At 47.7% G+C, this 26,900-nt stretch overlaps 1 protein-coding gene across 2 annotated transcripts in view; it reads right to left on the bottom strand.

Moving 5' to 3' along the window:
- The window catches only part of LOC139421413 (E3 ubiquitin-protein ligase SMURF2), a 63,985-nt gene that overhangs the window by 12,429 nt on the left and 24,656 nt on the right, over positions 1-26,900 (bottom strand). Inside the window, exons 2-12 of one of the 2 annotated variants that reach the window (XM_071172288.1) lie at positions 18,449-18,487; positions 16,691-16,799; positions 10,749-10,882; positions 5,930-5,995; positions 5,039-5,123; positions 4,460-4,543; positions 3,358-3,572; positions 2,108-2,192; positions 1,179-1,343; positions 343-501; positions 139-192 (exon numbers count right to left, since the gene is read on the bottom strand). In XM_071172288.1, the coding sequence (XP_071028389.1) occupies positions 139-192; positions 343-501; positions 1,179-1,343; positions 2,108-2,192; positions 3,358-3,572; positions 4,460-4,543; positions 5,039-5,123; positions 5,930-5,995; positions 10,749-10,882; positions 16,691-16,799; positions 18,449-18,487 (1,195 nt within the window). The remainder of the gene's footprint in view (positions 1-138; positions 193-342; positions 502-1,178; positions 1,344-2,107; positions 2,193-3,357; positions 3,573-4,459; positions 4,544-5,038; positions 5,124-5,929; positions 5,996-10,748; positions 10,883-16,690; positions 16,800-18,448; positions 18,488-26,900) is intronic. The other variant, XM_071172289.1, reaches the window with a different exon arrangement.

Below are 26,900 nucleotides of genomic sequence, written 5' to 3'. Positions count from 1 at the left end.
CTGTGTGGGGGAGTCAATATGTCTGTGTCTGTATCTGTGTGTGTCTGTCTGTGTGCAGTCTGTTCTGTCTCTCCAGAACCAAGTGTTGGAGAAATAGAGGTTGGCCATAGAATAGAGGGGGGAAATAGAGGGCCTCACCTGATCGGACTGTTCTGAATTTCGATGCCGCTGCGGGAACCATTGGGGCTTGGGCTGCAGAACACAAAACACCACAGTTACACAGCCACACTGCCAGCCAGTCATACAGTACAGTTCTCCCTCAACTACTTCTCATTTAATCCTGGCTGTTATGAGGCTCTGGACCATGTTTCATTTGTGGCGCTGGTATAACCTGATACTCACTTAAGGACTAGATGCAGGTTGGCGGAGAGGCGCGGGTCTGTGAACTGCGTGGTGCGGTTGTTGTGGTCCACAAAGTAGACCCGGCCGGTGGCTGTGTTCCTGATCTCCCAGCCAGGGGGCAGTGGGCCCAGCTCCTCACAGTTTACATTACTCAGGTCTCTGGGAAGCACACATCCCCAACACAGTCAGAGGTGAAGGGCAGAAAATAGAAATAATCAAAGAATGAGACGTAAGACCAATCAAAGTCAGGGAATGAAGCAGACCTCAAAGCTGACGGTAACTGGGAAACAAAGAGACGAGAAAAGATTCCAAAACGACATCACTTTTATTCCATTCTTCTTCTTCCCGTCTAAATGACTTATTGCTGCCATGCAATCCTTTCAGCTGGACTCCTTTAGCTGTCTGTGGAGAGCAACTAAGAAATGACAGCAGCCCCACTTCAGCGGTAGTGAGTTATCGGACTGAGACCCAGCTAAATGACCAAGCCTCTCAGCACTGGGAGCTTGGCAGCCCAGCATCTGTATTTCCACGGGGGCAAGAGAACGGCATCTATCACACGTATTCCACGGGGGCAAGAGAACGGCATCTATCACACGTATTTCCACGGGGGCAAGAGAACGGCATCTATCACACGTATTTCCACGGGGGCAAGAGAACGGCATCTATCACACGTATTTCCACGGGGGCAAGAGAAAGGCATCTATCACGCGTATTTCTACGGGGGCAAGAGAAAGGCATCTATCACACGTATTCCACGGGGGCAAGAGAACGGCAACGTCTAGGTATTTTTCAATCACTGACTTTCTTTCTATTGACTCTATTCCCAGTAGACTTACGTGTTGATGTGTGTTCTCCTCTGGGCCTGTGGTAATCCATGAAACACACATGCCTGAGTGAGTGGTGTCTCTGAGCCACATGTACAGTAGGGCTGAAGGCTGTGTGCTGAGAGCATGGAGGCAGAGGGCATGCCAGAGATGTCTGCTGTGAATCCTCTCAGATCCCTGTGGTTTACATTTACATGCCATTTAGTGGACTCTTTTATCCAAAGCGGCTTAAAGTCATGAGTGTATACATTTCACATACGGGTGGTCCCGGGAATCGAACCCACTATCCTGCCATTGCAAGCACCATGCTCTACCAACTGAGCGACAAAGGACTGTGACACCAGCCCTCTAATCGTAGCTTGTCAGCATGTAACCAGCAGCATATTTATAGAAGGGTCCGGACAAGCCTGAGGAGAGCTAGCCACTGATTGTCCATCCCATGAAAGAAACATAGGTGGGGGTAGGTGATGGTGTATATCAACAGCCTTACCCAAACCTGCATGAAACTACATTACAGCATCCCAGATCATCATGTTTTTGTCATCAGCCTCAAATCATTTGTGTTGGAAATACTTAATGAGTGTACTGGGTATAGTGTACAGAGTATGTATGTGTTCAGAAGTGGTGCTGGGTATACCGGGGCACTGTGTGTTCAGACAGTGGTGCTGGGTATACATGGGCACTGTGTGTTCAGACAGTGGTGCTGGGTATACCTGGGCACTGTGTGTTCAGACAGTAGTGGTGGGTATACATGGGCACTGTGTGTTCAGACAGTAGTGGTGGGTATACCTGGGCACTGTGTGTTCAGACAGTGGTGGTGGGTATACCTGGGCACTGTGTGTTCAGACAGTAGTGGTGGGTATACCTGGGCACTGTGTGTTCAGACAGTGGTGGTGGGTATACCTGGGCACTGTGTGTTCAGACAGTGGTGGTGGGTATACCTGGGCACTCGAGGGTCGTGCCATGTGCTGACTCCTGTCTGGGTGTGGAGGAAGTAGACCTGGCCTTGCTGCGTGGTCCTCTGCTCTGTAAAGGGGGAACAATAGCATGGCTACTCATACAGGTATAATAGGTACAGAGCAATGGTTACAGACAAGTACACACATGTGAGAGATGAGTGAGAGAGAGGGATGAATGAGAGATAAGTGGGAGATCAGTGAGAGATGAGTGAGAGATGTGAGTGGATGATAAGGAAAATAAAGCTGTTAGTTATACAATTGTTCCACCGTGAGGATTGTTATTGGTGCGTCAATGTGCGTGTGCGTATCTTGATCCGAGCGTGTGTGGAAGAGTAACAGAGATCACACAGATGGAGATAAAAGCAGGGATTGAGTCAGTTTGGATCCCAGTTGCGGGGCTGACAGGGGGAGAAGATAGTAGTCTGTGTTGGTGAGCTCATTCATCACAGATTGACAGAGATATTTCCATGAGCTTGGAAGCTCTTCTCTGGCATTCCTTAGGACCCACCGCCCTGCCTCTCTAACATACGTGTACATAACTTCCCCCCCTCACCCTGCCTCTCTAACATACGTGTACATAACTCCCCCCTCACCCTGCCGAGCACCGATGCACCCAATGCATTCGACACAGAGTGACACTTCTTGGCCCGCCACTGGGGCTGCTGACAGCGGTTCAGAGGAGCTGGACCAAAAAGAGACAGCACCCTCCTAATCTTGTAGAGCTGGGCTGGGCTGCTGTCATGTACTCCTCTTGCCAGCACTCCTAAATCCTCAGCAAGACTACAGTGTCTGAATATCAAGCAGCCGCCCATGGGCTGCATGTGAGGAAGGAGAGAGGAGAGGGAGGAGTGAGCGGCTGCCGCCAGACTTTAACTGCTAGATCGATTCAATTAGTTCTTTAAAATGGGGCCTGTCAGGCTGCTTATGCTGCACTGCAGAGTCATGGTGACTGTGCTGTTGGGACTGAATAGGGACACATATTAGCAGGATGATTCAGCTGAGCGTTGGGCTGAAGAGAGGAGGAGGGAGGCAGTTAACACTGAGGCATTGCAATGACGACACCGGTCTTAAAACAGAAGGAGACGACTCTCATAGAGGATATTCATAATACAGAATGCTCCAGTCTAGTCTGGCTGTGGGAACCGAAGTGGCCGTCCTATAGTGTGATTGTGTGTATGTTGGTGTATGTCCGGTGTGTCCATATTGTGTGTTAGAATCCTCTTTCCACTAACCGTATCCTTCGGGCAGATCTGGGGGTGTGTGGAGGTGTGTCCTGCTCATGTAGTTCCTGTGTCTCTGGGAGCGGACGCGTCTCTCCTGGGCCCGCTGGTCGCTGGACGGGACACATGGAATGGTGGGCGTGGCCCCGTTGGTGCTCAGGATGGGCGTGTTCTCATCCACGATACAGCTGAGAGGCCGGCCCGGGCTGGAGTACTCCGATGCAGGCCTGGGAGAGACAGGGAACAGGAGGAGATCACAGTCAGACAGGGAGGGTGGGTTATAATATATCCTTCATGGTAGTTTTGTTCAAATCAGGCCCAGGTCTATTCATATTTCATATCTAGCTGTGCTTGTAATACGCTTAGATGCTAGGGCTAGACATTGGCTTGCTCCTGCTTTCTTAAGCATCATCAGGTCAGTGAGGCAGAGACCGACACAGGCACACACACACACATACAGAGCAGTATTGAGTGAGGGGCCTGAGGCCAGTCTAGAGCAGAGCAGAGTAACAGGAAGGGAGCTGATAAGGGAGCAAAGAGAGAGAGAGAAGAGAGAGAACAAGAGTCTTAGGGCCCCGTTCAATAGTCTGCAGTGTCTCCTAATACAAAGTCAATGCTGTCTAGGTCTTGGGGACTCATGCCTCATGCCATGGGTTTGAGGCTGGGTATTGGGTAAGACTGTGTACTCACTCAGCCTGGGCTCAGGGACAGACATAACATAGTAAACGTAAACTGGTCTCCCTCCATTTAGTATATGTTACGAATTACAATTCGTATGATGTTACAAATTGCAATTTGTACAATATGTTAAGAATTTTCAATAGGTATGATATGTTAAGCTAGGCGGCTAATGTTAGCTAGGCTAGGAGTTAAGAATTAAGGTTAGGATGAGCTAATATGCTAAATAGTTACTAATTAGCAAAAATGCTAAAGTTTGGGTTGCTAGTCATTCGCTATATACGCCCACCACCCATCCTACCCGACCAACCTCCCTCCTTCAGTGTTTTGGCTTCAGTAACCTTATGTCATCATACCAAACATTTCATACTAATTTGAGTGTCACAGATTTACATTTACTATGTTACATCAAGACTTTGAGGCCAGGCTGACTCACCTGGTAGGCCTCTCCCACTGTGTGGTGCGTGTGATGTGGTTCAAGTACTGGATTCGGCCAGACGCAGTCCTCCGCTCCTCCCAGCTGGATGCAGTAGATACAAACACACACACGTACAAAGCAGTGAGTGGACATTGAGGGCAACCAAGTTCAGGTAGTACCTCCTGTTTCACTCTGTTTCAAAACATTCCCCCCCTACTAAACATGACCCAGATATTCCCCACAGAGCTTCTTGCTAGCTAATAGGACGCAGTCTCCCATCTGCTCACCCAATTCCTCTGGCACACACCAACCCCAGACTAGACTCCCTAACCCCAGCCAACATCATTGGCTCAGTGCTGAGGTCAGTCGTGCTAAGCTGGTGAAGTGTCTGAACAGCAGAGCCTCTGGCTACTTAGATTGGAGTCTGGGACACCACACCACATGCTGTCTGGAACACTTTTGGTTGTGGGGCAGTGTGGTTATGATAGGCTCAGACTGGCCCTGTTGTGAGGGTATGATGTGGTAATAGTGGGTCCACTGTCCAGTACGGACAAATGTTAAATGGAGTTGTGGTGTGTTGGTGGGTATGGTACTCACCCGTCTGGCAGGTCATTGTCAAACAGACGGCTGCAGTCCACCACTGGGCCTCCTGTGCCTATCCTGTCTCTGGACTGCAGGCTCACTTTGGACACACAGACCCATTCAGATACACATAGGAGAATGACTGGGTGGTAGAATCTCACTCTGTTCATGTTCATGTCCTCTCATACCAGAGATTAAAACGGAACTATTTTAAAACTGTGAATTGCTGTAATGCAATACTGTAATGATGTTATTTAGGGCTAAATGAGGAATCCATTTTTAAGAGGATCACATGGTCAAATCCTCTTGTGCGTGACAAGATGATTGTGTCTGGAAGTAGAAGTACCAGCCGTCTGCACTCTGACAGTGGCCTGACCAGTCCCGAATCCCAGTTCTGGAAAGAACCGAAGAAGTGAGTGGAGGGCACGTATCAATGCTAGACTCTATGTCTACTGTAGCTAGCTAACCCTGTCCTCTCTGCTACCACCCAGGCTGTTCAGTGCCCATGTTGGTGGGTCAGTGGTGCTGTGACTGTCTGTCATCAGGCCCTGTGGTGCAGATGGAAGTGCGGGCCGTCTGGAGTCAGAGGGAGGCGCTCATCAAGCCTGGTGTCAGAGGCACGGCACGCTCAGGGCCAGCGCTCAACACTTTACACACCAACGAATCACTGGCTCAGGTTGCTGGAGGGAGCCTACATGGTGTTGGGAGGGTTTCTTGTTCTCTTTCCTAGTTCTCTTTCTATGCGTGGTGGTCTAGTGAGGTCTTATCAGCATTATAAAACAACTGTGGTTAGCCTGAGGTTCTAATAATGGAGTGGTAACACTTCAGGTACATAACAGTGTTACGTGAATGTACATAAGTGTGTGGTGAAAGTCTGTGTGGCCTGCTGGTCACCGCTGTACTCACCCACTATCTGACCCCTCACTGTGTCACTGTCATTGAGGCCCAGCTTGTTCATATCCAATCTCTGATCTGTGGAGGAGAGAGGGGAAGGAGGAGAGCGGGGGGAGAGAGGGGAAGGAGGAGAGGGAAGAAGAGAGAAGAGAGAGGAAAGGGGGGTCGATCACTGTCTTGAGAGACATGTAAAATAGCATGTGTTGGGAGGGTTTTTGTCCCCGCAGACAAGTCCCTTTGCTCTGTATCATTTACATCACCCACAGTGAATTCCTCTCCCCCCTCCCTTGGAGGCTGGGTATGGGATATGTACTGTTCCTCTCCCCCCCTCCCTTGGAGGCTGGGTATGGGACATGTACTGTTCCTCTCCCCCCTCCCTTGGAGGCTGGGTATGGGATATGTACTGTTCCTCTCCCCCCCTCCCTTGGAGGCTGGGTATGGGATATGTACTGTTCCTCTCCCCCCCTACCTTGGAGGCTGGGTATGGGACATGTACTGCTCCTCTCCCCCCCTACCTTGGAGGCTGGGTATGGGATATGTACTGTTCCTCTCCCCCCCTACCTTGGAGGCTGGGTATGGGATATGTACTGTTCCCCCCCCCCTCCCTTGGAGGCTGGGTATGGGACATGTACTGTTCCTCTCCCCCCCTACCTTGGAGGCTGGGTATGGGACATGTACTGTTCCTCTCCCCCCTCCCTTGGAGGCTGGGTATGGGACATGTACTGTTCCTCTCCCCCCCTCCCTTGGAGGCTGGGTATGGGATATGTACTGTTCCTCTCCCCCCTACCTTGGAGGCTGGGTATGGGACATGTACTGTTCCTCTCCCCCCCTACCTTGGAGGCTGGGTATGGGATATGTACTGTTCCTCTCCCCCCCTCCCTTGGAGGCTGGGTATGGGATATGTACTGTTCCTCTCCCCCCTCCGTTGGAGGCTGGGTATGGGATATGTACTGTTCCTCTCCCCCCTCCCTTGGAGGCTGGGTATGGGACATGTACTGTTCCTCTCCCCCCCTCCCTTGGAGGCTGGGTATGGGATATGTACTGTTCCTCTCCCCCCCTCCCTTGGAGGCTGGGTATGGGATATGTACTGTTCCTCTCCCCCCTGTTCCTCCCTTGGAGGCTGGGTATGGGATATGTACTGTTCCTCTCCCCCCCCTACCTTGGAGGCTGGGTATGGGACAGGCTGGGTACTGTTCCTCTCCCCCCTCCCTTGGAGGCTGGGTATGGGATATGTACTGTTCCTCTCCCCCCCTACCTTGGAGGCTGGGTATGGGATATGTACTGTTCCTCTCCCCCCTCCCTTGGAGGCTGGGTATGGGATATGTACTGTTCCTCTCCCCCCTCCCTTGGAGGCTGGGTATGGGATATGTACTGTTCCTCTCCCCCCTCCCTTGGAGGCTGGGTATGGGATATGTACTGTTCCTCTCCCCCCCTCCCTTGGAGGCTGGGTATGGGATATGTACTGTTCCTCTCCCCCCTCCCTTGGAGGCTGGGTATGGGATATGTACTGTTCCTCTCCCCCCTCCCTTGGAGGCTGGGTATGGGATATGTACTGTTCCTCTCCCCCCCCCTTGGAGGCTGGGTATGGGATATGTACTGTTCCTCTCCCCCCCTACCTTGGAGGCTGGGTATGGGATATGTACTGTTCCTCTCCCCCCTCCCTTGGAGGCTGGGTATGGGATATGTACTGTTCCTCTCCCCCCCTACCTTGGAGGCTGGGTATGGGACATGTACTGTTCCTCTCCCCCCCTACCTTGGAGGCTGGGTATGGGATATGTACTGTTCCTCTCCCCCCCTCCCTTGGAGGCTGGGTATGGGACATGTACTGTTCCTCTCCCCCCTCCCTTGGAGGCTGGGTATGGGACATGTACTGTTCCTCTCCCCCCCTACCTTGGAGGCTGGGTATGGGATATGTACTGTTCCTCTCCCCCCTCCCTTGGAGGCTGGGTATGGGACATGTACTGTTCCTCTCCCCCCCTCCCTTGGAGGCTGGGTATGGGATATGTACTGTTCCTCTCCCCCCTCCCTTGGAGGCTGGGTATGGGATATGTACTGTTCCTCTCCCCCCCTACCTTGGAGGCTGGGTATGGGATATGTACTGTTCCTCTCCCCCCTCCCTTGGAGGCTGGGTATGGGATATGTACTGTTCCTCTCCCCCCTACCTTGGAGGCTGGGTATGGGATATGTACTGTTCCTCTCCCCCCTCCCTTGGAGGCTGGGTATGGGATATGTACTGTTCCTCTCCCCCCCTTGGAGGCTACCTTGGAGGCTGGGTATGGGATATGTACTGTTCCTCTCCCCCCCTAACTTGGAGGCTGGGTATGGGATATGTACTGTTCCTCTCCCCCCTCCCTTGGAGGCTGGGTATGGGATATGTACTGTTCCTCTCCCCCCCTACCTTGGAGGCTGGGTATGGGACATGTACTGTTCCTCTCCCCCCTCCCTTGGAGGCTGGGTATGGGATATGTACTGTTCCTCTCCCCCCCTACCTTGGAGGCTGGGTATGGGATATGTACTGTTCCCCCCCTGTTCCTCTCCCCCCCTCCCTTGGAGGCTGGGTATGGGACATGTACTGTTCCTCTCCCCCCTCCCTTGGAGGCTGGGTATGGGATATGTACTGTTCCTCTCCCCCCTCCCTTGGAGGCTGGGTATGGGATATGTACTGTTCCTCTCCCCCCCTCCCTTGGAGGCTGGGTATGGGATATGTACTGTTCCTCTCCCCCCTTCCCTTGGAGGCTGGGTATGGGACATGTACTGTTCCTCTCCCCCCCTACCTTGGAGGCTGGGTATGGGACATGTACTGTTCCTCTCCCCCCTCCCTTGGAGGCTGGGTATGGGATATGTACTGTTCCTCTCCCCCCCTACCTTGGAGGCTGGGTATGGGACATGTACTGTTCCTCTCCCCCCTCCCTTGGAGGCTGGGTATGGGATATGTACTGTTCCTCTCCCCCCCTACCTTGGAGGCTGGGTATGGGATATGTACTGTTCCTCTCCCCCCTCCCTTGGAGGCTGGGTATGGGATATGTACTGTTCCTCTCCCCCCCTCCCTTGGAGGCTGGGTATGGGACATGTACTGTTCCTCTCCCCCCCTACCTTGGAGGCTGGGTATGGGACATGTACTGTTCCTCTCCCCCCCTCCCTTGGAGGCTGGGTATGGGATATGTACTGTTCCTCTCCCCCCCTACCTTGGAGGCTGGGTATGGGATATGTACTGTTCCTCTCCCCCCTCCCTTGGAGGCTGGGTATGGGACATGTACTGTTCCTCTCCCCCCCTACCTTGGAGGCTGGGTATGGGACATGTACTGTTCCTCTCCCCCCCTACCTTGGAGGCTGGGTATGGGACATGTACTGTTCCTCTCCCCCCCTACCTTGGAGGCTGGGTATGGGACATGTACTGTTCCTCTCCCCCCCTACCTTGGAGGCTGGGTATGGGACATGTACTGTTCCTCTCCCCCCCTCCCTTAGAGACAGGGTATGGGATATGTACTGTTCCTCTCCCCCCTCCCTTGGAGGCTGGGTATGGGATATCTACTGTTCATCTCCCCCTCCTTTGGAGGCTGGGTATGGGATATCTACTGTTCCTCTCCCCCTTCCTTGGAGGCTGGGTATGGGATATGTACTGGAACAGATGGTCGGTAGAGTGGCCATGGACCGTAAAAAAATCACTGAGCATCGGTACCGAGCAGCCTGCAGTTCACAACAGAGGTCAAACATTTGACAAATCTCTGCACAAAGCCGGCACTATTCCACCCAGACTGAACATGGACATGAACCCCTGCCAATGTCTGGAAACTCTTTGTCTACGTTCTCAGCCCAGGCTGAAAAACAAAGCAAAAAAAAGGACCAAAGAAATGTCAGGAATACCACGTTGCCTGCAGACATGAGAAATGCCACTATCTGTTCACTGTTGTCTGAGTGTCATGCAGATCAGCTCAGGATGTGCGTCTAGACTAAACAGGGACCAAAACATGGTCGGTCAAACCATTACAAGACTGGGGCAATGAGCGTGCACACACAAACCCAAAGCCCCTTAAAACGCCTGTGGACAGGACACAGTGGAACAGCTGCAAAAAGCACAAGCGAAAGAATGACAAACATACACTTGAATAAGACCACAATCGAGGGACATAACAAATCTATGCTTACATTTAAATAGCTGTACAATTATGCATGTCTGAGTAAAATGACCGGTTGTCTAGATTTGCCAACCGAGATAAACGGAGGTTAGTCACTGTGGCGCATGTGTGGAGGGGGGAATGAGAGGAAATGCAGAGGCAAACTACTCACAGCTGAGGCACAGGGTTCAGGTTTTCCAGGAAAACAAGTGTCAGGGGCTTCTAGGAAAAGCAGTGGGATTTTGTCCTTTTTCTGTCTACAAGACTGTAGCAGGCCTATCAGCATAGTATAAACATAGTGTGAGGGGGAGGCCCTTTGGTAAAGCCATCACTGGGTCCCTGCCTGGCTGCCACTGCTGCGTTGGCTTGGAGCGCCAAGCCTCAATCTCATTTAGCCATTTGCTTCTGACATGACACGTTTACAGTGATTGTGGGCTGATGCTGATTGTCTTTTCCCTATTTCTGGCACTGCAGAATGTGCCCTGTCAGGAATAGGGAGAGAGTGTGCGCATTTGTGAGGGTACAGCTCAATGTGTCACTGTGACAGGAGAAGGGGATTATTAGCCTGTGACTCCGCTAGCCTGTGACTCCGCTAGCCTGTGACTCCGCTAGCCTGTGACTCCGTTTGTGGGACAGACAATTTTTAACTAGACAGACATTACCTCACAGCATTAAATACACACACACGCACACTAATTCAATCAGGTAGTCCTTACAGCCGGTGTCTTTGAGGCGGTTGATGGCGTTGGATAGAAGGCGTACACAGCCCAGGAAGCCAGCCCCCTGCTTCTTATGGATCTTCTTGTGGTTCCACACGCTGATGGTGATGGAGTCAGACTTGCCAATATATCTGAGGAGAGAAGAGACAGACCAGTCACATCCAATGTACTGTAGATGTTACTAAAGCCTGTGTGAATGCACTGTTCCAATAGGCCAGGGTTTGCCTGGATGTCCCCGCTGGGGAGGCACACATTCGCTCGGGGCTGCCTGTCACCGCGGGCTGCGTCCCCACAAGAACACAGTCAGGTGTCAGAGGGATTTTCCGCCCGACGTCTGTGAATGTGCGACTCCCGACCCCGAGAGTCTGGGTACGAGACGGACGAACACAGACAGATCCTGTGAGTCATAAATCATCCAAAGACAGCCCTTCGACCCAAAATCACCCAGAGGGAGAGATAAATGAAAGAGACAGAGAGGAGAGGCTGAAAGAGGGATAAAAAGAGGGATAGTGTAAGTGAGGAAAAGAAGGAGAGAGTGAACAGTTGAACCATGACATTACTCCCTGACTGCTTCTGTTATCACTCTGTGTGTGTGTCAGTCGAGGCCTGGGTATTAAACTCACACTACGTGAACCTGCCGTGGCACATCTGTTCAGCCCAGTTCCCTTCCTCAGTGTAAAACTAATCATCCATACAGTTAGCAGACTGCATCCCACTATAATTACCATGCTGCTTACAGAAACTAAAGGGATGTGAAACAATGCGGCTGTGAGTAAGATGTCTGGACATTTTGAGTAGAAGCCAAATGCCTGTCTGGGGTGCTATCTGAGAGCATTAGAATGCAGGACAGATTTGTAGGGGGGAATTATTACATCCAACACAGATCTGGATATGATTATTGTATCAAATAATAAAGGGCAGTAGACTAGACATTGGATTAAGCTTTTCAAAACAAGATACAGTATGTTTATATACACTATACACATGCCAAACATACCAAACTCTCAGATAATATGATTACTTGTAATAAGATAAGAGTTTCTCCTCTTAGGCCATCTCTATGTTATGTCTCTGGTTGGTTGAGGTACAGTATATGGCATATTGTATGGCAGTTGGTGCTAGGCAGGCCAAGCTGTCACACTTCCTCAGCAGGCAGGATAGGACCAGCTGGGCCCTGGGGACACTACCGCCATCTGTTCCCCCAGTCCCCATAGCAGCAGAGATGGGACAGAGAGGGACAAGGGCCTGGGCCAGGCTATGGGACCACAACATTGTGCACGTGTCTTTTCATCCCAATATTTGTATCTATGAAGTTATAGGAGTTAATTATATATATCAGTGATGTGCACATTACGGAAGTGGTCTGACGAAGCAGATGCTAAGCTACAGCACTGTTTTGCTAGCACAGGCTGTAACATGCTATGCGATTCATCCAATAAAAGGCTAGAGCTGCGGGTTTCAATGAGCAGGACAGTATTCCGGACGCTTATAAGAAATTCTGCTACAACCTCCAACGTGCCATTAAACAGGAAATTTGCCAATACAAGACAGATTGAATCCTACTACAACGGCTCTGACGCTCGTTGGATGCGGCAGGGCTTGCAAACTATCAAGGGGTACAAAGGGAAACCCAGCCACGAGCTGCCTAGTGACGTGAGCCTTTCCAGACGAGATAAATGCCTTCTATGCTCGCTTTGAGGCAAGCAACACTGAACCATGCATACAGTTCATTGACTATAGCTCAGCATTTAACACCATAGTGCCCTCCAAGTTTATTACTAAGCTAAGGACCCTGGTACTGAACACCTCCCTTTGCAACTGGATCCTGGACTTCCCGACGGGCCACCCCCAGGTGGTGGGGGTAGGCAACAACACATCTACCACGCTGACCTTCAACATGAGGTGCGTGCTTAGTCCCCTCCTGAACATGCCCCCATCCACATCCACGGGACTGTAGTGGAGTGGAGAAATTATCATGGTCTACACTAGAGGTCGACCGATTAAGATTTTTCAACGCCGATACCGATTATTGGAGGACCGAAAAGCCGATACTGATTAATCGGCCAATTTAAAAAAATTATTATTTGTAATAATGACAATTACAACAATACTGAATGAACACTTACTTTGACTTAATATAATACATCAATAAAATCAATTTAGCCTCAAGTAAATAATGAAACATGTTCAATTTGGTTTAAATAATGCAAAAACAGAGTGTTGGAGAAGAAAGTAAAAGTGCAATATGTGCTATGTAAGAAAGCTAACGTTTCAGTTCCTTGCTCAGAACATGTGAACATATGAAAGCTGGTGGTTCCTTTTAACATGAGTCTTCAATATTCCCAGGTAAGAAGTTTTAGGTTGTAGTGATTATAGGAATGATAGGACTATTTCTCTCTATACCATTTGTATATCATTAACCTTTGACTATTGGATGTTCTTATCGGCACTTTAGTATTGCCAGTGTAACAGTATAGCTTCCGTCCCTCTCCTCGCTCCTCACTGGGCTCGAACCAGCAACACAACGACAATTAGCGCGCGCTAACTAGCTAGCCATTTCACTTTTGGTTACACAAGCCTCATCTCAGGAGTTGATAGGCTTGAAGTCATAAACAGCGCAATGCTTGACGCACAACGAAGAGCTGCTGGCAAAACGCACGGAAGTGCTGTTTGAATGAATGTTTACGCGCCTGCTTCTGCCTACCACCGCTCAGTCAGATACTTACGATACTTGTATGCTTGCATGCTCAGTCAGATTATATGCAACGCAGGACACGCTAGATAATATCTAGTAATATCATCAACCATGTGTAGTTTACTAGTGATTATGATTGATTGTTTTTTATAAGATAAGTTTAATGCTAGCTAGCAACTTACCTTGGCTTACTGCATTCGCAGTAACAGGCAGTCTCCTTGTGGGGTGAAACGAGAGAGAGGCAGGTCGTTATTGCGTTGAACTAGATAACTGTAAGGCTGCAAGATTGGATCCCCGAGCCGACAAGGTGAAAATCTGTCGTTCTGCCCCTGAACGAGGCAGTTAAACCACCTTTCCTAGGTCGTCATTGAAAATAAGAATGTGTTCTTAACTAACTTGCCTAGTTAAATAAAGGTAAAAAAAATATATACAACAAATAAATAAAAAAAAATTGGCAAATCGGCACCCCTAAAATACCGATTTCTGATTGTTATGAAAACTTGAAATCGGCCCTAATTAAATCGGCCATTGCGATTAATCGGTCAACCTCTAGTCTACACACACCAACACAGTCGTGAAGGCACAACAACATCTCTTCCCACTCAGGAGGCTGAAAAGATTTGGCATGGGCCCTCAGATCCTCAACAGGTTATACAGCTGCACCACCGCTTGGCATCTGACTGCAAGGCGCCATCCAGGACCTGGACGCCAGGGAACTTGGCCCCAGTGATGTAGTGGGCCGTTCGCACTACCCCCTGCAGCACATTGCGGTCGGATGCCAAGCAGTTGCCAGTCACGGGCAGGCCTTCAAAATTGTCAAAGACTCCAGTCGCCCAAGTCATAGACTCTCTGCTACTGCACGGCAAGCGGTACCGATGAACAAAGTCTGGAACCAACATGACCCTGAACAGCTTCTACCCCCAAGACAAATAGTTAACCAACTAACCTAGACTACCTGCATTGAGCCTTTTTGCACTAACTCTTTTGACTCATCACTTACGCTGCTGTTACTGTTTATTATCTATCCTGTTGCCTAGTCACTGTATACCTATGTACATATCTACCTCAAATACTTCGTACCCCTGCAAAACGACTTGGTACTGGTACCCAATGTATATAGCCAAGTTATCGTTACGCATTGTGTATTTATTATTACGTGTTTTACTTGCCTATTATTTTTCTATTTTCTTTCTCTCGGCGTTGTTGGGAAGGGCCAGTAAGTAAGCATTTCACTGTTAGTCTACACCTGTTGCTTTCGAAGCATGTGACAAATAAAATTTTATTTGAGATATTATACTTCTTAGTATATGTAACGCCAGTCGTCGTGGAAATGACTGGACCAAGGTGCTGCGTGGTGAGCGTACATTTTCATTTATTTATGTAAATGTCGCCAACAAAACAAGAAACGATCGTGAAGCTTACTAGGGCTGTAGTGCCACTAACAAAGATAACTACCCACCAAATACAAAGGAAAAAAGGCTGCCTAAGTATGATTCCCAATCAGAAACAATGATTGACAGCTGTGCCTGATTGAGAACTATACCCGGCCAAAACATAGAAACAGAAAACATAGAAATAAAGAAACTAGAATGCCCACCCTTGTCCCACCTTGGCCTACCCAAAATAGAGAATAAAAGCCTCTCTGGCCAGGGCGTGACAGTATAAATGTAGTTTGAAGCGTGCTGAACAAGAAACTGATAGGTTTGTCTCTAATAGGGCTACAGAGCTGTATTACAGTCCAGTCTGTCTGCTCCACATACTTTAACTGGGCTGGATAGGAGTCGAGGTGAGGCAGTTTGCCAACGAGACACAGTCTGCTATCCTTGGCAAACAGGCCACTTCCGCAACAATGCTGGCTGGGGTCAGCGGTCACAGGCCAGTCTGTTGGTCAGACCACTGACAGCACCACTGAGGAGGCCCTGACGTGTCAATGTTGCCATGAGCACATACACTTCCTCACGCTGTGCACATAACACCAATGGAAAAAAGCTTCAGTGCCAATTAAGCAAAGGCTTTTCTGGCTCTGCTGAGTGTGAGCACCAGGTGTTTCAGACACCATTTGAATATGTGTGAGTGTGCTCAGCTACCCTCAGTCAATTAGACTCCACACACTGAGGAGAGTCCATGTGCCTTAGCGTGGAGTAGTAATCCTTAACCCTGACACACAGAGGGAAGGCACCTAAAGGTCTAACATAGTCATTAACAGGAAGAAACACAGGCAGGTTCCAGGTGATAAAAAAAACTGAGAGGTGTGTGTGCGTGCGTTTGGCTCCGTCTTGGCAGCACACAGGTCGATGTCCTCCCATCCATCACCGTGTCCAGCACTCTCTCTCCTCCACAGTGGGACTGACTGACTGAGGGCTGTGTTTCCCTCCTGTCAAACAGGACATGAACAGCTAATTAAACAGCCATGTTGGGAGAGGGTCTGGTATCCTGAGCAACCAAACAAACGGAGACATGTGCTTCCTCTTTCTGTTACCTACGCGTGACGCCTGGATAAACACTGGGCAAATACTGGAAACTTTCACTCCCACCCTCTTTTTCCAGGTTGTTTTCACAAGACAAGCAGTCCTTGGGAAAGCGACATGGGTGCAACAAGACATGCACATATCTGCCCAAAAGGTTCCCCACGGTTCTATTTAAATGTTTTTCTTTTTCACTTTAACTACCCCAGTGGAGTTGTCATTGCTGGCCTACAGATAAGAGGACAGACATAAACACAGCTTACTGTAAGGTATTCAGATCCTGCAGAATCAATGTGTGACACATCCCTGATGTCCACTTGGCACATTGGAGTTGGGTGAGGGAATGCTTAGATCACAGGTGGGGCCTTAATTGGAGTTGGGTGAGGGAATGCTTAGATCACAGGTGGGGCCTTAATTGGGGAGGGCGGGCTCATGGTAATGGCTGGAGTGGAATGGTGGAATGGTATCAAATATATCAAACGCATAAATTCCATGTGTTTGATGCCATTCCAATCGCGCTGTTCCAGCCATTATTATGTGCTGTCCTACCCTCAGCAGCTTCCACTGGTGTAGATATAGCATAGAGGGCACTGGTGATAGTTATAGAGAGGGGCCGCAGTTCAGCAGAATGCTGGTTCATTACTAAATCAGCAGGTTAAGGTAAGGTTTCTGTTAGATACACGGTTTCACATCTAGTCACAGCTGCTTCTATATGGATGGTATGTCAAGTGCAAGCTCTGCACTATCCATTATGTTAGTTGAGTGATGAGGGGACTCACAGGTCGTAGTGCTGGTTCCACTTGGGGTCAAGGGTGTTCTTCACGATGTCTGTGGAGTGACATTGTCCTGAGCCGTCCACCACCACTTTGGCAAAGGGATCAGGGAGGCCTACAGGGAAACACACACACACACACACACACACACACACACACACACACACACACACACACACACACACACACACACACACACACACACACACACACACACACACACACACACACACACACACACTCAGCACACTGGCCTGGCCAAGGACATACTGTACTAGGAGAAAATGTTACAGGCATCACTCCATCATTATTTGATGATTTCATTATGCAGATGGAAGTGAGACTATCCGGTTTCTGAAAGAGGGAAAAGAGGTCATCTGAAGAAAACTACTTTTGATGAATAACATTCTATGACAGTCTAGGAATGGCTGATTAGTGTGAATCTGATAGTGTGACTGAACCTGAGCTGAGTGACTGATATCTAGAGATACGGGTGGACATGACATTGACACTAATAGACAGACCTGAGGGACCTGTTGGATGACATTTACCTGCAGATAGCCTGGGTGTGGTGGACACACAGGCTCACGGACACACACACACACATATGCCATGCAGGCCCACACAAACAAAACAAAACTGCACTTAGAAATACATCTCTTCGTATACATAAACACACTATCCCACAGAGACAAGTCTGAGTTGCTGCCACACAAGGCAGAGTTCTCTCCACCCAGGCCCTGACTGAGTGAGTGTTTACTCAGCCCCTGAGTGCTGGAATGGGAGGAATGGGCACCAGAGAAACCACCTGAGTCAGGGACCTTAACACACTCCCTCTCCATGACAGCCTGACCCAAACACACCCAAACACTGGGGCCACTATGGACACCTAGCACACACTGGAATGTTGTGCTGTTTCACTCTGAAATGGACTAGCTTTAAATGTCAGTATAAAGTTTTATTGATATCCTATATTTAACCTCCACAGAATTGCCCCAATTAGGCACATTTGGGCAGACTTAATACATCATTTTGAACAGAAATGCAATGGTTCGTTGGATCAGTCGAAAAATTTGCACATACACTGAAATTGCGCCTAACCTGGAAAAATACATTGTGAACCTTCTCTTGCATTTCAAAGATGGTGGGGATGATCATCTTTTACAAGATCTAATGTTTTATATTCTCCTACATTCATATCACATTTACACAAACTTCAAAGTGTTTCCTTTCAAATGGTATTAAGAATATGCATATCCTTGCTTCAGGCAGTTAGATTTGGGTATGTAATTTTAGGCGAAATTGGGAAAAAAGGGTCCAATCCTTAAGAGATATTTCCGACCTGTGTGACTCAATGCGTGAAATGTGAATGAAACAAAGGGAATAAAATAGGCCTAGTTTTATTAGTAGTTTTATTGACTAATATTGATAATAAGCTACATCATTGTGACGTGGTGAGCTCATCTTTCTCCCCACAAACATATCAGTAGTAACATTACAGGCTACTAACCCTTTCCTCTTTGCTGGTGTAGTGTAGTGGTTGGTTAAGTGTGTTAGCATGGTGTTCTGCTGGTAGGGAACTCTAGCAGCTGGCAGCAGGTCCTCTTTTATCAGCTCAAACTGACCCACATTTCACATTTCTCACAGGGGATACATATCTCACACTGCAGACATCAAAGCCCTCAAGCCCCCTGACTATGAAATTATAAAGCCATTTAACATGGAGTCGAGGATCAGAAACACAGCTTTCACTGGGTTACTTACGAAAGAAATCTTTCTTCACCAGGTTTTTGGCACAGAGGACTGAAAGAGAAGAGGAGAATGAGGTGTTATTTTTAATCGTTGCCGATAGACATATTACACACTGACAGGCTGTTGTGATCGTGTGGTTACATCACTGCCAAGGGAGAGAGGTTATGCAGGGCTGAAGTGATACACTGCTGCTTAGGGAACTGAATCGAAAAGCTCTCCATCTTGGATATGGATAACCCTGGCTACATTACATAAGCAGCAAGAGCATTTATTTTATCATGTGTAATGTAAGACAAGTAATGTGACTTTTAGGTGATAAAAGAAAACACATGAACATATATCTTTAGCCAGACTGGATTGTGCTAAACCCTATATCTCCACATTTGAGTGTGTGTACTGATCATAAGTCATTTCCAAGATGGCGTAGCAGTCAGACGTCTTTGTCTTCGTCTTGTCGTGTCCCTTGTATATATCTTTTTACATATTTTTCTTCGCATATCTTTTAAAAATATTTTCCTAAACCTCAACTTCTAAATACTCTCCTGCAACCCGCCTCACCCAATGTGGCGTGGATCTGCTTTTTCTAAAGTATTTCTATTTACTTTGGATCTGGAATCCCTCAACTGAAGCTAGTCAGCTAACTAACCACCTACCAGCTTTCAGTTAGCAAACCATTGCTAGCGGTCATCAGCTAACCTTTAGCTCGGAAAGCTATCGCCAGTTCGAACAACGTGACTCAAACCAGAGCATAACGGACCTATTTCTCTCCATATCCCTGGATTCCTGCCTCAAACTCTTGAACATTTTCATCTGGATCTTTGCAACTAGCTAACCGCAATCCCGGGTGACAACTCCTGGCTAGTGTTTCCATCACGGAGCAAGCACCAATTAGCCTGAAGCTAGCCCGGCCAGGGCTCCTGTGCTACCACCGAAGCCCACTCCTGGGCTACAATATCCAGACCCCTTCTTCTACTGCTATCCCCTGCTAATTGCTAGCTTGCCTACCCCGGTCTGCTAACTGCTAGCTTGCCTGCCCCGCTCTGCTAACTGCTAGCTTGCCCGCCCCGCTCTGCTAACTGCTAGCTTGCCTGCCCCGGTTTACTAACTGCTAGCTTGCCTGCCCCGGTTTGCTAACTGCTAGCTTGCCTGCCCTGGTTTGCTAACTGCTAGCTTGCCCGCCCCGGTCTGCCAACTGCTAGCTTGCCCGCCCCGGTCTGCTAACTGCTAGCTTGCCAGCCCCGGTCTGCAAACTGCTAGCTTGTTTAGCCCCGGCCTAATAACTGTTAGCTAGTTAGCATCGGCCTGCTAACTGTCTGAATCGCCGTGTCCCCAGTCAGCCCAACCACTCACTGGACCTATATGTTCACTTGGCTACGCATGCCTCTCGCTAATATGCATATGCCTCGTTCATTACTGTCCTGGATAGTGATTACTGGCTTATTTCACTGTAGAGCCTCTAGCCCTGCTCAATATTCCTTAACCAACCATGTTGTTCCGCCTCCTACATGCGATGCGATGACATCACCTGGTTTAAATATCTCATCATTACTCAATGCCTAGGTTTACCTTCAATGTACTCACATCCTACCTTACCTTTATCTGTACTAGAGGTCGACCGATTATAATTTTTCAACGCCGATACCGATTACTGGAGGACCAAAAATAGACGATACCGATTAATCGGCCATTTTTATTTATTTGTAATAATGACAATTACAACAATACTGAATGAACCCTTATTTTAACTTAATATAATACATCAATAAAAATCAATTTAGCCTCAAATAAATAATTAAACATGTTCAATTTGGTTTAAATAATGCAAAAACAAAGTGTTGGAGAAGAAGGTAAAAGTGCAATATGTGCCATGTAAGAAAGCTAACGTTTAAGTTCCTTGCTCAGAACATGAGAACATATGAAAGCTGGTGGTTCCTTTTAACATGAGACTTCAATATTCCAAGGTAAGAGGTTTTAGGTTGTAGTTAATATAGTATTTATAGGACAATTTCTCTCTATACCATTTGTATTCCATATACCTTTGACTATTGGATGTTCTTATAGGCACTTTAGTATTGCCAGTGTAACAGTATAGCTTCCGTCCCTCTCCTCGCTCCTACCTGGGCTCGAACGAGGAACACATCGACAACAGCCACCCTCGAAGCATCGTTACCCATCGCTCCACAAAAGCTGTGGCCCGTGCAGAGCAAGGGGAACAACTACTCCAAGTCTCACAGCGAGTGACGTTTGAAACGCAATTAGCGCGCAACCCGCTAACTAGCTAGCCATTTCACATCGGTTACACCAGCCGAATCTCGGGAGTTGATAGGCTTGAAGTCATAAACAGCGCAATGCTTGAAACACAGTGAAGAGCTGCTGGCAAAACGCACAAAAGTGCTGTTTGAATGAATGCTTACGAGCCTGCTGATGCCTACCATCGCTCAGTCAGACTTCTCTATCAAATATCAAATCATAGACTTAATTATAACATAATAACACACAGAAATACGAGCCTTTGGTCATTAATATGGTCGAATCCGGAAACTATAATTTCGAAAACAAAATGTTTATTATTATCGCATATACCCTGACTCTGCGTGCAATGAACGCAAGAGAAGTGACACAATTTCACCTGGTTAATATTGCCTGCTAACCTGGATTTATTTTAGCTAAATATGCAGGTTTAAAAATATATACTTCTGTGTATTGATTTTAAAAAGGCATTGATGTTTATGGTTAGGTACACGTTGGAGCAACGACAGTCCTTTTTCCGCGAATGCGCACCACATCAATTATATGCAACGCAGGACACGCTAGATAAACTAGTAATATCAACAACCATGTGTAGTTAACTAGTGATTATGATTGATTGATTGTTTTTTATAAGATAAGTTTAATGCTAGCTAGCAACTTACCGTGGCTTCTTACTGCATTCGCGTAACAGGTAGGCTCCTCGTGGAGTGCAATGAAAGGCAGGTGGTTAGAGCGTTGGACTAACGTTAGTTAACTGTAAGGTTGCAAGATTGAATCCCTGAGCTGACAAGGTACAAATCTGTTGTTCTGCCCCTGAACAAGGCAGTTAACCCACCATTCCTAGGCACACATTGAAAATAAGAACGTGTTCTTAACTGACTTGCCTAGTTAAACGAAGGTGTAATTCTTTTTTACATTTTTAAAATTATTTTTTAAATCGGCCAAATCGGTGTCCAAAAATACAAATTTCAGATTGTTGTGAAAACTTGAAATCGGCCCTGATTAATCGGCCATTCCGATTAATTGGTCAACCTCTAGTCTGTACACTATGCCTTGAATCTATGCTATCGTGCCCAGAAACCTGCTCCTTTTACTCTCTGTTCCGAACATGCTAGACGGCCAGTTCGTATAGCATTTAGCCGTACCCTTATCCTACTTCTCTGTTCCTCTGGTGATGTAGAGGTTAATCCAGGTCCTGCAGTGCCTAGCCCCACTCTCCAGGTGCTCTTATTTGTTGACTTCTTTAACCGTAAAAGCCTTGGTTTCATGCATGTTAACATTAGAAACCTACTCCCTAAGTTTGTTTTACTCACTGCTTTAGCACACTCTGCCAACCCGGATGTCTTAGCCGTGTCTGAATCCTGAAATCTCCATCGTCAACTATAACATTTTCTGCCAAGATAGAACTGCCAAAGGGGGCGGTGTTGCAATCTACTGCAAAGATAGCCTGCAGAGTTCTGTATTACTATCCAAGTCTCTACCCAAACAATTCGAGCTTCTACTTCTAAAAATTCACCTTTCCAGAAACAAGTCTCTCACTGTTGCCGCTTGCTATATATAGACCTCCCTCTGCCCCCTCGATACCATATGTGAATTGATTGCCCCCCATCTATCTTCTGAGCTAGTGCTACTAGGTGACCTAAACTGTGACATGCACACAAATTATCAATGAACCTACCAGGTACAACTCCAAATCCGTAAACACCTCATAGATGTCATCCTAACTAACTCACCCTCCAAATACACCTCTGCTGTTTTCAATCAAGATCTCAGTGATCACTGCCTTAATGCCTGCATCCGTGATGGGTCTGCGACCACACGACCACCCCTCATCACTGTCAAATGCTCCGTAAAACACTTCTGCGAGCAGGCCTTTCTAATCGACCTGGCCGGGGTATCCTGGAATGACATTGACCTCATCCCGTCAGTAGACGATGCCTGGCTATTCTTTTAAAGCGCCATCCTCACCATCTTAAATAAGCATGCCCAATTAAAAAAAAATGGAACTAGGAATAGATATTGTCCTTGGTTCACTCCAGACCTGTCTGCCCTTGACCAGCACAAAAACATCCTGTGGCGTTCTGCATTATCATCAAATAGCCCCCGTGATATGCAACTTTTCAGGGAAGTTAGGAACAAATATACACAGGCTAAGGCTAGCTTTTTCAAAAAGAGATTTGCATCCTGTAGTACTCAAAAAAGTTCTGGGACACTGTAAAGTCCATAGATAATAAGAGCACCTCCTCCCAGCTGCCCACTGCTCTGAGGCTAGGAAACACTGTCACCACCGATAAATCCACAATTATTGAGAATTTCAATAAGCATTTCTCTACGGCTGACCATGCTTTCCACCTGGCTGCCCCTACCCTGGTCAACCTCCCGGCACCCTCCACAGCAACGCGCCAAAGCCCCCACCATTTCTCCTTCACCCAAATCCAGATAGCTGATGTTCTGAAAGAGCTGCAAAATCTGGACTCCTACAAATCAGCCGGGCAAGACAATCTGGACCCTCTCTTTCTAAAAATTATCTGCCGAAATTGTTGCAACCCCTATTACTAGCCTGTTCAACCTCTCTTTCATATCGTCTGAGATTCCCAAAGATTGGAAAGCTGCCGCGGTCATCCCCCTCTTCAAAGGGGGTGACACTCTAGACCCAAACTGCTACAGACCTATATCTATCCTACCCTGTCTTTCTAAGGTCTTCGAAAGCCAAGTTAACAAACAGATTACCGACCATTTTGAATCCCACCGTACCTTCTCCACTATGCAATCTGGTTTCAGAGCTGGTCATGGGTGCACCTCAGCCACGCCCAAGGTCCTAAACGACATCATAACCGCCATCGATAACAGACATTACTGCGCAGCCGTATTCATCGACCTGGCCAAGGCTTTCGACTCTGTCAATCATCACATTCTTATTGGCAGACTCGACAGCCTTTCTCAAATGATTGCCTCGCCTGGTTTACCAACTACTTCTCTGATAGAGTTCAGTGTGTCAAATCGGAGGGCCTGTTGTCCGGACCTCTGGCAGTCTCTATGGGGGTGCCACTGGGTTCAATCCTCGGGCCGACTCTCTTCTCTGTATACATCAATGATGTTGCTCTTGCTGCTGGTGATTCTCTGATACACCTCTACTCAGACGACACCATTCTGTATACTTCTGGCCACCCCTTGGACACTGTGTTAACTAACCTCCAGACAAGCTTCAATGCCATACAACTCTCCGTCCGTGGCCTCCAACTGCTCTTAAATGCAAGTAAAACTAAATGCATGATATTCAACCGATCACTGCCCGCACCTGCTCGCCCGTCCAGCATCACTACTCTGGACGGCTCTGACTTAGGTATCTGTAGTTGTCCACATATTCTAGGTGTCTGACTAGACTGTAAACTCTCCTTCCAGACTCACATTAAGCATCTCCAATCCAAAATTACATCTAGAATCGGCTTCCTATATTGCAACAAAGCATCCTTCACTCATGCTGCCAAACATACCCTCGTAAAACTGACCATCCTACCGATCCTCGACTTTGGTGATGTCATCTATAAAATAGCCTCCAACACTCAACAATACTCAACAAACTGGATGCAGTCTATCACAGTGTCATCCGTTTTGTCACCAAAGCCCTCGCTTTATTTCTACTTTGCACACTCTTCCACTGCAAATCTACCATTCCAGTGTTTTACTTGCTATATTGTATTTACCTCGCCACCATGGCCTTTTTTTGCCTTTACCTCCCTTATCTCACCTCATTTGCTCACATTGTATATAGACTTATTTTTCTACTGTATTATTGACTGTATGTTTGGTTTATTCCATGTGTAACTGTGTGTTGTTGTATGTGTCAAATTGCTATGCTTTATCTTGGCCAGGTCGCAGTTGCAAATGAGAACTTGTTCTCAACTAGCTTACCTGGTTAAATAAAGGTGAAATAAAATAAATGTAAAATAAGCTGACAATCAGGTGATGACTCAATGACATGAGGAACTCTCCTGTTCCGCTCCAGAAAATAGACCCACATCAACATGCTTTATAGCTATAGTAGTTGATTAACAGCAACTCAACCAAGAAAGTTGAAGATAGTGTATATGGGCACTTGTTGGCGACATGCTGAATCATAAGGCATTCGCACATGAATTCAATATACTCTTCCCCACAGCAGCCAGCCAGCCTGCAGCAGCAGAGTAGTAGATTGGGCAGATCCCCAGTGAGAACCATGGAGGGGCTGCTGAGGAAATGAGGCAGAGACACTTAAACACCCTCCACTGGGCCTGGATGAACGGCCACCTGGGTGTCTGGAGCCACCGACACACACTCAGTCACTTACTCAGCCCCAGTCCAAGCCCAGTCCCTCTGGTCCGCTTCAGTACAGACACAGCCACAGGCAAGAATGGCCTTTCTATTGTTCTTCAATTACCTTTGTGTATTTTGTCTATGTATTTTTTGGGCCATCCCGGTCACATCCTACTGATCAAAATCCACCCACTATGCTCACTACCAGCGCTGTTCAATACCACCCCCATAGACGCCAGCTGCGGTGCGACAGCCGTCTATAGTTGCCATGTGAGTCGATTTCAGATCTTTGAGAGATGAAATCTGTCTCTTGTCTGGCGGGCTCCGAGGCCGTTTGTGTGTCTTCTCTCTACAGAGACCTGCTCACATGCAGGTGTGTCCAGACTTTACTTTGCTAACACAAATAAACAAAGGCAGGCCCATAGGGGCAGACAGCAGCCTAAGCCATTGAATCTACAACCACCGCTATTCATCTGCCCCTCCCCACCCACCCACAGCCAAACGCAGGGAGAACCACAGTGCTTACACTGCATGTGAAACATAACCTGACTCCTAAATCAATTTAGGTCTGAGCTGAAACAACGTATGAGAGGGAACAGAACACCATTTAAGAGTGCCATGGACTGAATTAAGCACACAAATCACAGACCGCAGTGTGAAACACAAACATCTACACATGGTGTTTACTGATACACTCAGCACACACAAAGGGTTTCTGGGTTTAATGAAAATTACACCATTAACATGGAGAGGAGGGAGAAAAATAGGTCTTAACCGAATCTAAACCCTCTTGGGGGATGGGAATGGAGAACATGCTCAACAGACGAGGAAGAATTTCTTCCAGCAAACATCCATGGGAATGTGTTCCGTTCCAGTAAAACCCACCTCATTACTCAAACATCTGGTATGCATCTCTCTCAGTCAGTCTCACACACACACTGTATGCCAGTCACACACACCACAGGCCCCTGAAAGGGTCCACAACACCTCGCACTGCACATCCGCTCTAGCTCCAGTGATCTAATTAATTATTTACAGGCAGAGAGGTGTGAGAGAGAGAGAATGTCGGGGTGTGAGGTGCTGTGAGGGGGTGAGGAGTTGTAAGACTCAGGTAACAGCACTCTGTGATATCACTATTCAGGTCTGGCTTCTTTTACAGCCAAATACGGGCAGAACGACATATGCTGGCTCCTGAAAACTAGCTACATAGTGTGTTTCTCAAATATAGATGATTTAATCAACAGAAATGGACTCTCAAAGCTGGTAATTTTCTGTATTTTCACAGCTGCAGCGGAGCAAAGCTACAGGAGATGGACATGAACAGTTCAAACGTTACAGGGAGTCCCAGTGAGAAAGGGCAATGGTGAGTCTCATGTAGCCAAATGTAAACTGGCAGAGAGGAAGAGGGAAGAGAGAGGAGGCCGGTGACACAATAGGCCTGTCTGACTGTGGTAGTGAAATGACACATCACGGAACACCAGAACTTGCAGTAATGTCCCTCTGACTGGGACATGAAAACCAACGGGCCTTCTGTAAGCATACATTAAACCTAGCCATCAATTCAGCAGGAAAACACAACACAACACTTATACATGCAAAATATAGAACAGGCCGAATTACAGCCGAGCACAGCAGACCCAAGACAAAACCACTGAAATTACAGAGATAACCGGACAATGGCAGCAGAGAAGCCAATGCTGAGATAGACTGCAGCACATGAATGGAGCACCGGGCAGCAATCATCATCCAATGTAAGCCAACCATCAGAACATGAGAGGAGTTCTCATTACTATGGCCCTGTAAAATCTGCGATGAGGAGAACGGGGATGGAATCACAGTATCCAGACTAGAGTTCGACCGATTATGATTTTTCAACGCCGATACCAATACCGATTATTGGAGGACCAAAAAGGCCGATACC

This window comes from Oncorhynchus clarkii, chromosome 12 (genome assembly GCF_045791955.1).
Source record: "Oncorhynchus clarkii lewisi isolate Uvic-CL-2024 chromosome 12, UVic_Ocla_1.0, whole genome shotgun sequence".
Taxonomy (NCBI): Eukaryota; Metazoa; Chordata; class Actinopteri; order Salmoniformes; family Salmonidae; genus Oncorhynchus; species Oncorhynchus clarkii.
The sequence above is the reverse complement of the archived record's forward strand: the minus strand, read 5'-3'. Positions and strand labels throughout refer to the sequence as shown.